This window comes from Salminus brasiliensis, chromosome 10, assembly GCF_030463535.1.
Source record: "Salminus brasiliensis chromosome 10, fSalBra1.hap2, whole genome shotgun sequence".
NCBI classification, from domain to species: Eukaryota; Metazoa; Chordata; class Actinopteri; order Characiformes; family Bryconidae; genus Salminus; species Salminus brasiliensis.
In genome coordinates this window covers 8480238-8492521 of record NC_132887.1, presented here as the reverse complement: position 1 = coordinate 8492521, position 12284 = coordinate 8480238, and the positions used below count along the sequence as shown (strand labels likewise).

General features: G+C 43.6%; 1 protein-coding gene across 1 annotated transcript in view; it reads left to right on the top strand.

Annotated features, from left to right (window-relative positions):
* The window catches only part of alk (ALK receptor tyrosine kinase), a 438724-nt gene extending 426899 nt beyond the window's left edge, over positions 1–11825 (top strand). The window contains exons 26-29 of the mRNA XM_072689118.1: positions 1078–1179; positions 2975–3109; positions 6021–6111; positions 7226–11825. Of these exons, the coding sequence (XP_072545219.1) occupies positions 1078–1179; positions 2975–3109; positions 6021–6111; positions 7226–8374 (1477 nt within the window). The 3' untranslated portion in view covers positions 8375–11825. The remainder of the gene's footprint in view (positions 1–1077; positions 1180–2974; positions 3110–6020; positions 6112–7225) is intronic.
* Positions 11826–12284: the final 459 nt, after the last annotated feature.

Sequence of the window (12284 nt, the reverse complement as noted above, 5' to 3'; positions counted from 1 at the left end):
TTGGAAAATAATATTATAACATCCATAAGCTTGTAAACTCTTCTAGCATATTTACTAGGGTCATTAGATGCAGATAAAAAAATATTATAAGGCAAGCATATGGATATTAATATTATTTTTCGATCTGTAAATAGTAAATATAGTGGATCCACATGGCCTTACGTTCAGGCAAAATCTACAAAAAGATGTTTCTAGAATAAGGATGTAACAAGCTATTGTAACTTTAAGATAAGTATTATATAAATATATATATATATATATGCTGAGCTGACTAGCTAATGGAGCTGCATGGCTTTCAGATCAGGCAAAATCTTGAAACGGGTGCTTTAGGGAACATGCTAAATTTAATGTAACAAGCTGATTGGATGTCAGCCCCATATGATAATACAAGGGCTGACCTCCAATCAGTTTGTTACTTTTCGGTGTATGCAGTTATTATCCATTGCTGGGTTTTGTTCACAGGCTCTTTTAATGATGCATGCATATTTAAAATGACCAACAATACCTGTGACATACCCCCCAAAATATCATATAATTTATAATGTTAATGATGAGACATCACATTGCCCAACACTGGTTGTAAAAGGAAAATGTAATATGGCTAAAAGCAGCTTACGCAGGTTACCTTTAATATATAGACCCTGTAGAGCTCATGCAGGGCATGTAGGATATAGACAGGTGCAGCTTGTTGTACATTCTGATAGAGTGATAAGTCACTATATATGAGAGCATGGGCTGAAGTGGCAATCTCCCTCCTGCACACAGCTTCAGATTTCATGGGGTGGCTGGAACACTTGTAGCGAAATTTGAATATATTTCAGATATGCCTACAGCATGAGCAATGAACATAAGCATGTTTCCATGACTACAGTCACACACTCTCGCTCTCTCTCGTCTCTATTTCTTTGCCTTCTTTCCCTCCCTCCCTCTCTCATTCTTTGTCTCTGATCTAAAAGCTCAGTTAATCAGTCACTGTGCTTCTCTGCCTGTCTGCTGTGGGCGTCCCTAATAGTAGCCTCGGTATGACTGACTAACCTGTGTGTGTGTGTGTGTGTGTGTGTGTGTGTCTCTCCACAGAGCCAGTTACTACAGAAAAGGTGGTCGTGCCATGCTGCCTGTTAAATGGATGCCTCCAGAAGCCTTCATGGAAGGAATCTTTACCTCCAAAACTGATACATGGTGAGGAATGGAGAATGTGTATATACCTCATATGACCTCAACTTTTCAGCCAACATGCTTATATGGGCCTCATGTGGGTGAAACGTGGTCTAGGTGGGTTCCAGACATGTATGGGGAGGGTGGGTTTGTACACGTGTTGTTACTGGAACCCACTTGGGCTTCCCAAATGGGTCCCATTGTTACAGCCAACCTTAATCTCACTTGGGTGCCATATAGGCTCCAATGTGAAGGGTACAACCCAGATAGGGCCCATGTTTAACCCCTCCTGGTCCCATCACTGACCCTGGTGGTCATCCATATATGGGTGCCATCATCAAACTTTCTGGTTTCCAGTTGGGCTACCCATACAGGCCCCACATGGGCATTTTAGCTGGGATAAATCTGGGACATTCCATGAAAACCTTTGTCTTTTTTAAACATATTTAAATATATAGACATTTGATCTTCATTTCTGAAGGCCTCAGAGAGCCCACTCACTTCACCAATCAAGAGCAAACCAAACTAAATGTCTAAATTAGGTTTAAATAAGACAGGCTTCTCCAGAATCCCCTCTAACCATCTTCTAATCATCTGCAACTGATGTGCTGCACCTGATGCTACTGTTATACATTTTAAGCAGTAGATGAGTAGCAGAGGTACATGTAGAGGTGTCCTGACTTTCCCTCTCAAGAAAACTGCATTTCTATCAATTATATTTCACAAATGATTAAGCTCTTGGGGATATTTTGGAAGGACATCCACGTTTAGGCCAGGTTCCTGTCATGGTAAAAGCTCTCCATTTGTAAATGATTTGGCTCACAGTGGACTGATGAATCTCAAATCGCTTTAAGATGGTTTTATAGCCCTCCCTAGATTTATGTGCTTTCACTACCCTCTTCCTGATGTCTTGGGAGATCTCATTTCTTTTGGCATGGTGAGATTTGCATTCATTTGTATGAGTAACTGAACAGTTTTTGTTGTGAATACTGTGTTTTGTCAAAACTCTTTCCTAAGATATCTCCTTTGACTGGTCAGTTAGGTTCCCAGTTACTTGAGTCACCTGACTCTACTTCACCGCTGATGCTCTTAACTAATTTTTCCAATGTGTCCTTATAATGTTTGTTTTGCTGATATATTTCTGGTTTCCTTAAACCAAAAGCTTTACTTAATTATATAATATTCTTTCTAAAATACATGATTCAAAACCCTGACGCTGGCCTACAAAGCCAAGAAAGGACCAGCCCCTCCGTACTTGATGGCAATGGTCAAAAGCCGAGCTGTACCAAGAGCTCTTCGAGCTTCAAGTACGGCTCGGCTCGACCCGCCATCCCTTAAGATCCACGGAAGACAAGCGTCCAGGCTTTTTTCTGTCCTGCACCGAAGTGGCGGAGCGTACTTTCCCTGGGAGTCCAAACGGCAGAGTCGCTCGCTGTCTTCAAATGCAGACTGAAGACCCTCCTCTTCCGAAAGTACTTAGTGCCGAGTATTGTGGTCTCCATACTGACTTCTGTATTTAGTAGTATGTAATCTTCCTGGCTTATATGAACTAGGGTGTTTTCTAAGTAAACACTGAAGCATTTCTGTAAACTGCTCTAAATAAGAGCGTCTGCTAAATGCTGTCATTGTAAATATAAAAATTTTATAGTAAAACCTTTTAGATTTACAGACGTCCAAGCTGTGTATATATGATATGTTTTAGGTGGTTTTTATTCTGTTCATTCACATTTACAAATGCTCTCCTGACCGCTCTTGTTCTCTCTCTCTCTCTCTCTCTCTCTCTCTCTCTCTCTCTCTCTCTCTCGCTGGTGTGTTCCAGGTCTTTCGGCGTGTTGTTATGGGAGATTTTCTCTCTGGGTTACATGCCCTACCCTAGCCGCAGTAATCAAGAGGTTCTAGAGTTTGTCACTAATGGAGGCAGGATGGACCCTCCACAGAACTGCCCTGGTCCAGTGTGAGTGACCATATCACCACATTGGCTAATGGATCTACTCCTGTTTAGTATACACACACCCACACTGTGTCCACAGGCTACACTCTGTGTCATATCTGGTATCATTTGCTACTTAACCAATTAAATAATTCACTATAGATACAGTCAGGTCCGGAGGTGTTTAGACAGTGGCGTTTTTGTAACTTTGCTTCTCTACAGCAATGGATTCAAACTTAAACAGGTCTTCTTGAAGTGAAGACCAACAGGAGTTTAACAATACTTAACTGTTTAGAAATTACAGCCATTTTGTACCCTCTAAAACAAGACAGCAAGATTAGTGTTGGACACAGATGGAATTTGACCAATCCGTGCAGTGAACACACACATACATACTAGTGATCAAACACACAGTGACAGTGACTGGTGCTTAAGTGTGTCACATAACGAAGTACAAATACTTTGTTACCTTACTAAAGTAGAAATGTTGGTTATCTATACTACTTATACTGGAGTAATTATTTTTCACATTCATTGACTATAAATAATTTGTGTTGCAGTATTAAAAATACTGATTTTAGCTTAGTTTGTGAAAATGGAGGGACTGTGTGAAAAATGGCTGTTATTCCTAAACGATTGAAGCCCCTGGGAACTTAAATCTGATTTCTCTTTCTAATTAAGTTAGAAAGCAGTCAGGCCAGAATGTCTGTAACACCCCTTTCACCTTCCCCATGTTTTATTACATCCCACAATGGCAAATTAAAAGTAGAGTTTTAGACGTGTTAATTTCTTAAAAATCTAAATGGAAGAACATTGGAACCACTAAGAATCTTCCTAGACTTGGCCGTCTCAAGCAGGAACCCGAGAGTCTCTCGGACAGAGTGCATGTCCAGCATATCCTTGTGGAGCTGGGAGAACCTTTCAGAAGATCAACCAACCGAGCAGAACTCACGCATTTATGATAAAGTGGCTACTCTTTAGTACAAGGCACATGCCAGCCTGTTTGGAGATTGTCTCTCAGGACTCTCAAAACACGAGAAACAAAATTCTCCAAGCGTCTGGATTATGGTGTGGGGATGTTTTTCAGCAGCGGAACCAGGACAACAAGTCCTGATAGAGGGAAAGATGAATGCAGCTAAGTACACAGAGATCCTTAAAGAAGACCTGCTCCTGGGTTTACCATGACAACGACCCAAAGCTCACAGCCAAGAGAACAAAGCAGTGGCTTCAGAGAAAGTCTGTGAATGTCCTTGAGTGGCCCACATAGAGCCCAGACCTGAATCCAACTGAACATCTGTGGAAGGAGCTGAAAATGGCAGTGTACCGACGCTCCCCATCCAACATGACAGAGCTTGAAAGGAAATGCCAAGAGGAATGAGCAAAAATGTCCAGAAACAAGTGCGCCAAGCTCTTAGCTTCTTTCCCAAGACGCCTTAAAGCTGTAATTGCTGCCAAAAGTGCATCAACCAAGTATTAGGCTAAGGGTACATACAGATGTAACCCCTAAAAAAACAGTAAAATAATTTTGGAGAAATTGCATATTTTCTACAAGCAACGTGAAGAAGGTGAAAGGGGCATCCAGACTTTGCAGCTTAACTGTAATTCTGACCAATCAAAAGGCCAAAATTGGTCCGCACCCGGACTTCAAGTCTGAGCAACCTGGCAAGCTAAAGCTAATGCTAAACCTGACATATCAAAGCTCGAGGCGTGACTGGGAGAGTGGCTCCTGTCCGCTGCCCCTCGGCTCTCTGTTTCCCCACGATATTTAGCGGCTGGGTGCGAGGACAGACGGGATGTCCCAACACTGCATTGTAGCCGGGGGTATCCGGAAGAACAGTTGCATATATCAAAAGCACAGGAAACCCAGAAAAGCTAAAAACGCAACTTCTCTTTCTCAAGTCTGCGCGGTGCCATGGTAACGTAAACCAAATTTGGTGTGCAAGTGATGGAGGGCTGTCAATCACACATTTATTAGAATATTAAGACTACTCCCAGACCATTCTGGGGGGTGAGGAGAGCATTTTGGGGATTTTTTTTAGAAATGTTTTATTGTTTTACCAGATATATACATATATTTACCAGATTTAGGTTTTCTGTTTAAACTTTGCTGAATGTTTCACTGAACACACGAGTTTGAAAACGAAATAAAAAATGAATTAAAGCTGAACATTACACTTCAATGACATATTGCTTCATTACAAATCCATTTAGGGGGTGTACAAAGGAAGGGATTACAATAATTGCATCCCTGTACAAATACTTCTGGACCTGACTGCATACACAAACATATCTTATCCGATCCAATTAACAGCACACAGTACACAAACAGTCTTCCTGCATGACCACCCAAACCACTCACACACTCACACACAACGCTCTCTGATCGTTACTGTGTGTTGTTTATTTTTGTCAGTGATCGCTGACCGTCTCTTGGCTCTGCATTTGTTGTCTCTTCTCACTTGTGTAAAGAGCAAACTATATCAGCCGGTGCATTGATTCAGCATTAATAATGCAAAGCCTCGTCCAATATAAGGCAAGACTACAGAGCCTTGTTTTATATCAAAGCTGAGCAAGTGTGTGACTCCTCTCTGTTTATTTTCCACACCGAAACTAATCAAACCTTCGAAAGACGCCTTCATTCTGTGGAGCAACGGGCACAATAGGTTGTAAACATAACACGAAAACATCACTGAGGTGTGCAACCGAAATGAAAATTGCAATTAGTGTAAAAACAGGCTTGATTAAATCAAATCTCAGTTGGTTGCCTTTCACTCGAGCTTTGCTCTCAGCTATCCAAAGGCAATCATACACACAGTAAATAGCCTTGCTTGGTGTGGGGAGAAAACCCAGTAATGAGGAAGCAAACAAAACCTAACATTTTAATGAGTCAACTTTTTTGTGTGTATGCATGCATGTGTGTGTGTGTGTGTTACAGATACCGGATAATGACACAGAGCTGGCAGCACCAACCTGAAGACAGGCCAAACTTCTCCACCATCCTTGAGAGAATTGACTACTGTTTGCAGGTGCAGTGGTGGATTTGCTTGGGGGGGGAAGGATTCTTAAATGCAGCATTTTGTAGCTTTATACTTAGTCAAACTTAGTGACCAAAACTATCCTAGTAATGACACATGCTGTTTGATCTTACAGGAGATGGCATGCATAATTCATTTCCTAGGATGTGAACAAGGAAATGTAGAGGGGTCCATTCTCGAGGATCAAGCCTGCCACCATTGAGCTGTAGAGCAGTGGAACTGTGTTCTCTTGAATGATGGTGCTCCATCCGAAATGTCTGGGATGAGTTGGGGTGGTGATCTTTCAACAATCCTGGCCTCACTAACATTCTTGTTGCTGAATGCAATCTAATCCTCACAGCAATGCTCCAAGATCTAGTAGAATGATTAAACTGGACAGCAGAGACAGTCACTCCAACAAAAGCAGGATAAGCTCTTTTTTTAATACCCTTAATTTTGGAAAAAGACTATGAATGAGCAGGTGTCCCAATACTTTTGTCCATACAGTGTCTCTATTCTCAGGAAGAAATACTCTGGAAAATAGATTGTAGATTGTGTTTGACTAGAATTATTAAGGCTTAACATGATTGTTTTTAGATTTAGGTTTTCCCACTTACCCTGAATGTAATCAATCAGCCACAGAATGCCTGGTGTCGGAGATCTGCTTTAGTTTTGCGCTGGAGGTATGAAGCTAATGTAGCCCACAGGGACTGGAAGCTTATAGTCAGCATTGTGCAAACTGTCTGCTTAATTCATCACACATTTGATTCAAAGATGTGGTGGACTTGCAGATGTGGTCTCGAACATGGTTGCATACTGTAATGTAAAATTAAACACTAAAAGCATAATATTTTTAAGGGAAGACTGAATAATCAAGTCTATTTGAGATGATATAACAACGTAAGATTGAGGCAAGTGTGTGATGATTTAGGCATGCTGGTTATACAGCGCTACCAAGCTATATGCTTCCTTTACTTGTCCGACTTGTAGCTTCGGTGCAAAATTATGAGATAAACTTCTGCCTGCAGTTGTGTCTTGGCTTGCTATTCAGGGCAAAGACAATACTTCAGCCAATCGCATTAAACAGTGTTGTATTATCTGTTTATATAATATTTGTCCTACTCAGGATCCAGACGTGGTGAATGTGCCACTGCCTGTGGAGTATGGCCCCGTGCCCGAGGAAGAGGAGAGGGTACCCATGCGTCCCGAAGATCCTGCTGCTGCCTCTCTGCTTGTGGCCCCTCAAGGCGGGGAGGAGGCGGCTTCTGCCCCCTCATCCCGGTCTGAGGAGGCCAAGAGAGCCGCGGAAGCTCTGCTGATGGGTGGTCACCTGGCTGATGGCAAACCTGGAGTTGTACCTGGAGCTACATCTCAACCCCACTCGCACCCGCAGGTGGCGTCAGGACCTGGACAGCTGGCCTGCAACAAGACCGCCGCTGTGCCCCCCTCAGGCCAGGACGGAGGCCACGTTAACCTGGGCTTCACTCAAGTCCACCCAAGCGAGAAGGAAAACCGCAACGGGAAGCCTACCAACCTATGGAACCCTACGTATGGCTCATGGTTCCTCCAGCAGCAGCAGAAGCGACAGCAAGCCCAAGCCCAGGCCCAAGCCCAGGCTCAGGCCCAGGCTCAGGCCCAGGCTCAGGCCCAGGCTCAGGCCCAAGCTCAGGCCCAAGCCCAGGCCCAGGCTCAGAGGCAGGCTCAAGGTGTCCAGCAGCGGCTCCCAGCTGAGGGTCAGGAGCACTCTGGCAGGACTGTGACAGTGGCCGAGGCTCTGGGCCTACAGCACCAGCACAAGCAGCAACAGCAGCAGTACCAGCAGCAGATCCAGCGCCAGCAGCAACAGCAACAGCAGCAGCAACAACAACAAGGCCTATGCAGGCCTCTCTTACCCCCTCCTCCCCCGCCTGCCCCTGCCCCCTTACTGCTGGATTCAGCAGCCTTGCCTCCAGTCCCGCTCTACAGACTGCGCCGCTTCCCCTGTGGCAACATTGGCTACGGCTACCAGGAGCAGGGGCTGCCTCTGGAGCCCCCCATGCCCATGTCTGTGTCAGGGACGCAGATCGTGGGGGCACCACCACCACCACCCCCTCCTCCTGCCCTCGGCCAACTTCCCCAACTTCCCCAACTTCCCCAACTCTCCGGCCAGCAGAGACCTATCTCGCTGGCTCGGACCAGCGGCCCCGAGGACAGCCGCTCCCTGCTGGTGACCATGGGAACAGTGCAGGACTCCAGACTCCCAAAAATGGAAGGGCACAACGCCACAGTGCTTTAACCTTCTCTCCCTCAGTGCCCACTCAAGAAAACACTGTGCCATCCTGTCTGCGCCCACCTCAGCTCACCGCCATGCTTCTCAGCCAAGGCAATGTTCTCCCCCTCCCTCCCAATGATGTCTGGGAATGAACCCTGACTATTTTAATATCCTGAGCTCAGCACTGGGTGAGGCTTTAAATGAAGGGAGGTGAGATAAGCATTCAGAACACTTTACATGAAGACATGAAGTACACATTCCTTACTGATGCTCATGCTTTGTAGGTATCTGAACGAAATTGGAATTCAGTCTATATGCCATCTGTGATGTAGCTGTGGAGGGGCATTATGAAATGAAAGACTCAAAATAATTGGAAGTAATCTTAGATAATACAGTAGGTTTAAAAAAAGGCACAACTGGGTGAAATTGTTTGAAATATTTCATAGAAAAGCAAGATACAGTCTTTTAAAGGCCTAACTTTTGTCCATGCACCCACTTAAATGTGAAGCTTATTACAGTTATTAAGCAAATGTTTATTATATTGGAATTACTACAAATGACTTAAACCACCATTAACCTAATATATAAGTATGTCCATATAATTGCTGTCTGCAAAAAAGCCCCAAAACAGCACATTATTGTCATTAGAAGTACATTATTTAATTTTTCAGCATACGCTATTTAAAAGGTCCAAATGTTTGTGGACATCCCTTCTAACGAATGCTTATGTTGCATCCATTGCTGACACAGATGTGCATAAATGCACACACACAGCTCTTCTAGTCCCTGTAGAGAAGTATTGCCAATAGAATAGGACTCATTAGAGCAGATAAACATGAACCTCATGGCACCAAACCAAATACCAGACATGGGCTAGAGAGCCATAAAGCCCCCTAGCATTGAGCTGTGGAGCAGTAGAGCTGTTTTCTCTGGAATGATGGCTGGTGCTCCATCATTTTTAGGGATGAGGTTGGGTTGGTAATCACCCAACATCCTTTTATGCCTGGTATGCCTGATAAAACAATGAATGAGCTGGTGTCCCAATATTTTTGTCCATACTCTGTGAAACGTTTAGGATAAATTAATTTATAGAAACATTTAAGTAACTGATTGACAGTAATTGTGCATTAAAGTAATAAAGAAACATAGAAAGTTCAAGACCACTCCAGGACTCGCTGAGTCTGTGTGGGTTTTCCTCTGGAGTACCCCACCTTCCTCCCACCTCCCCAACACATGTCAGTGGATATGCTAAATTGCCCCTAGGTATGTGTGTGTTACCCTGTCCAGGGTGTATATTTTCCAGTTTATTCGGGGTAAGCTCTGGACCCACCATGACCACCAAATGTCCAATTTTGGAGATCTAGATTGACCGACAGCTCAGAATTAAGGGTAGTTTTTACCAGTAATGACCAGCTCTACTCAGAGCACTGAAACAGGGGAGTTCAGCACATCTATCAGCATCTTTTGTGTTGTGAAATGCGATGAAGTTCCACAGTTACCTCACAGATTACACCTGCTGAATAAGTTTCTCCAGGCAAGCACAAAGAACCACCATTCTGACGAGCGCACCACAGTCTTCATGTAGAGCGTTATGAATTCTTAAGCGCTCCTCAAGACTCACCAGAATCTCACCACAACAGTCTGAACGAACTCCGCTGACTTCCTGGGAGGGCCCGTTCAGGAGCCTGATACTCTGTCTTGGAAGTCCTGGAAGTACAACAGAACTGTTCCTTTCCATTTCTTCTGGGAATACTGCAGGAGGTACTGCAACACGGAAAGCAACACCGCAGAGTTTTCGAGACGACACCTGGAGTCCCTTATGAGAGAACTTAACCTGAGAAATGCATCACAGGATTCCAGCGTTTGTTTTTTGTTGTTTTTCAGAGACGGAGGGGGAAAAAAACCAAGTTTGTTGATGTTTGCTTGCCTGCTTGTTTATTTATTCATTTGTTAATTTATTATTTGGAAGCCGTGTAAATTATTAATGGGTGTGCTTCATAAGCCCAAGCGCTCCATTCATTATGCATCATTTTGTTCACTCTCGGACTTGGTTGGCTTTTAAACCGCGGCGGTTTTCATCCGACTCGAAATTTAATGAATTAAATGAATGGCTAATGGCTTGTGTTTAACAAACGGACTGGTGTTTTAGGTGGCTGAAAGGTAAAGTCATCCGTTGCCATGGCGTTGAACAGGGAAGGGGGCGGACTGGTCAGCGAGAAGGCCGTGTCTGTCACTGGCTTTTACTGCTGTATGAACACTGCGGGACTCTTTTTTGGTGTGACTCTTGTGAAAGAAGTGTAAATTTGTGTATTTAACTCAAAGGGGAATTGAGGAACTGATCCCTCTCATTCCATCTATTTTCAGTTAACCTGTGGCTTCCGGACGAAGCTTCTGTGTATATAAGAGCCGCAGCCCTATTTGCAGAGAAATTAATTATTGCTCTTTGGTCTCTTGGTTTCAGTTTACTTCAATAAATGGCTAATTTTAAGCATATTTACCAGGGGCATACATCATTTAATTATCCTTTCTTATGGTGATGTTTACACAGACCTTCTGTCCAATCACACGTTTGCTCTTACTCCTTTGCCTCAGTCTGCTGCTTCAAGATACAGGATGGGATTATTTTATAATGGTATTTTGTAGCAGAGAGAGTCTGAGAGTCCTTGGCCGTGAGGTTTTAAGGTTTTACAAAGCCTTCTTTTTCTTTTTTTTTGCTTATTGGGGGAAAACTTTTTGTTAATAAGTGGCTTTGATATGAAAAAAAAAAACAAAAACCTTATTTTATTATTTTATGACTTTATGACTATATCTTTACACCGACGGAAGGATTTTACAAGCTGGGAACGGGGGCTGTTTACACCAGTCTTGATGAACTGGTTGAATGAATGAGTAAAAATAAGAAGGAATGAATGAGTGACCTCATGAATGAGTGCAGTTGTGTAGTGCTTTTCTAGACACAGGTTTACTCAAAGCACTTTACATGTAACGGGACCCGTCACCAATGCGTGTAGCACCAGTCTGGCTGCCTGACGAAGGACGCGTCCCCACACATCAGCTGGTCGCGGTTGCGAGAGGGGGAGGGAGAGAACTTGCAGGTTTGCAGTCAGAGGTTGTGATGGATGCATCAGAGTAAGAAATTTGGCGAGGGTGCTGTGCAGCTGATTTGGAAGAAACGTCTTGGGACTTTTTAATCACCCGGAGTCAGAAGCCAGGCTTTTTTTTTTACGTGCCATCCGAAAAAACAAGGCAGTGAAGAATCGGCGCCACAGCGGAGACTACTGTAAGTAGGAGCTAAGCAGATTACTGTGAAGAGAAAAGCTGGATTGCTTAACGAAGACAAGTTTTTATTTGATTTTCTTTGTCAATTTCCGTACAGAAGTGATATCACTTGTAAGATGTTGTAACTGTATCATGTATCTTTTCATCCTCTGTAAGTTGAATTAAAAAAAAAGAGATCTAAACAAAATAACTAATAAATCCCTATTTAATAACTGGTTTCTCTCCTAAACATGAAAGGTTACAAATGTTTAATACACACACACATTATATACATCTCCACTATAGCAGCTCCACTGTGTAGTTCTATAACTCCAGACTGTATCCATATGTTTCTCTGCATACTGTGTTAGCCTCCTTTCACCCAGTTCTTCAGTGGTCAGCACCCCACAGGACTGACCACCACAGAGCAGTGACACTGACTGACACTGTGGTGGCAGGTGTGTTGGTACTGTGTGTTGCACTGCTGGTACGAGTGGTTCAGATACAGCAGTGCTGCTGGAGTGTTAAAACAATGTGTCCACCCACTGTCCCCTCTGTTAGACACCCCTACCTAGTGGATCCACCTTGTAGATGGAAAGTCAGAGACCGAAGCTCTTTGAAGGATCTGTTGCTACAGTTTGTGTTGGTCATCCTCTAATCCTTCATCAGTGCTCAC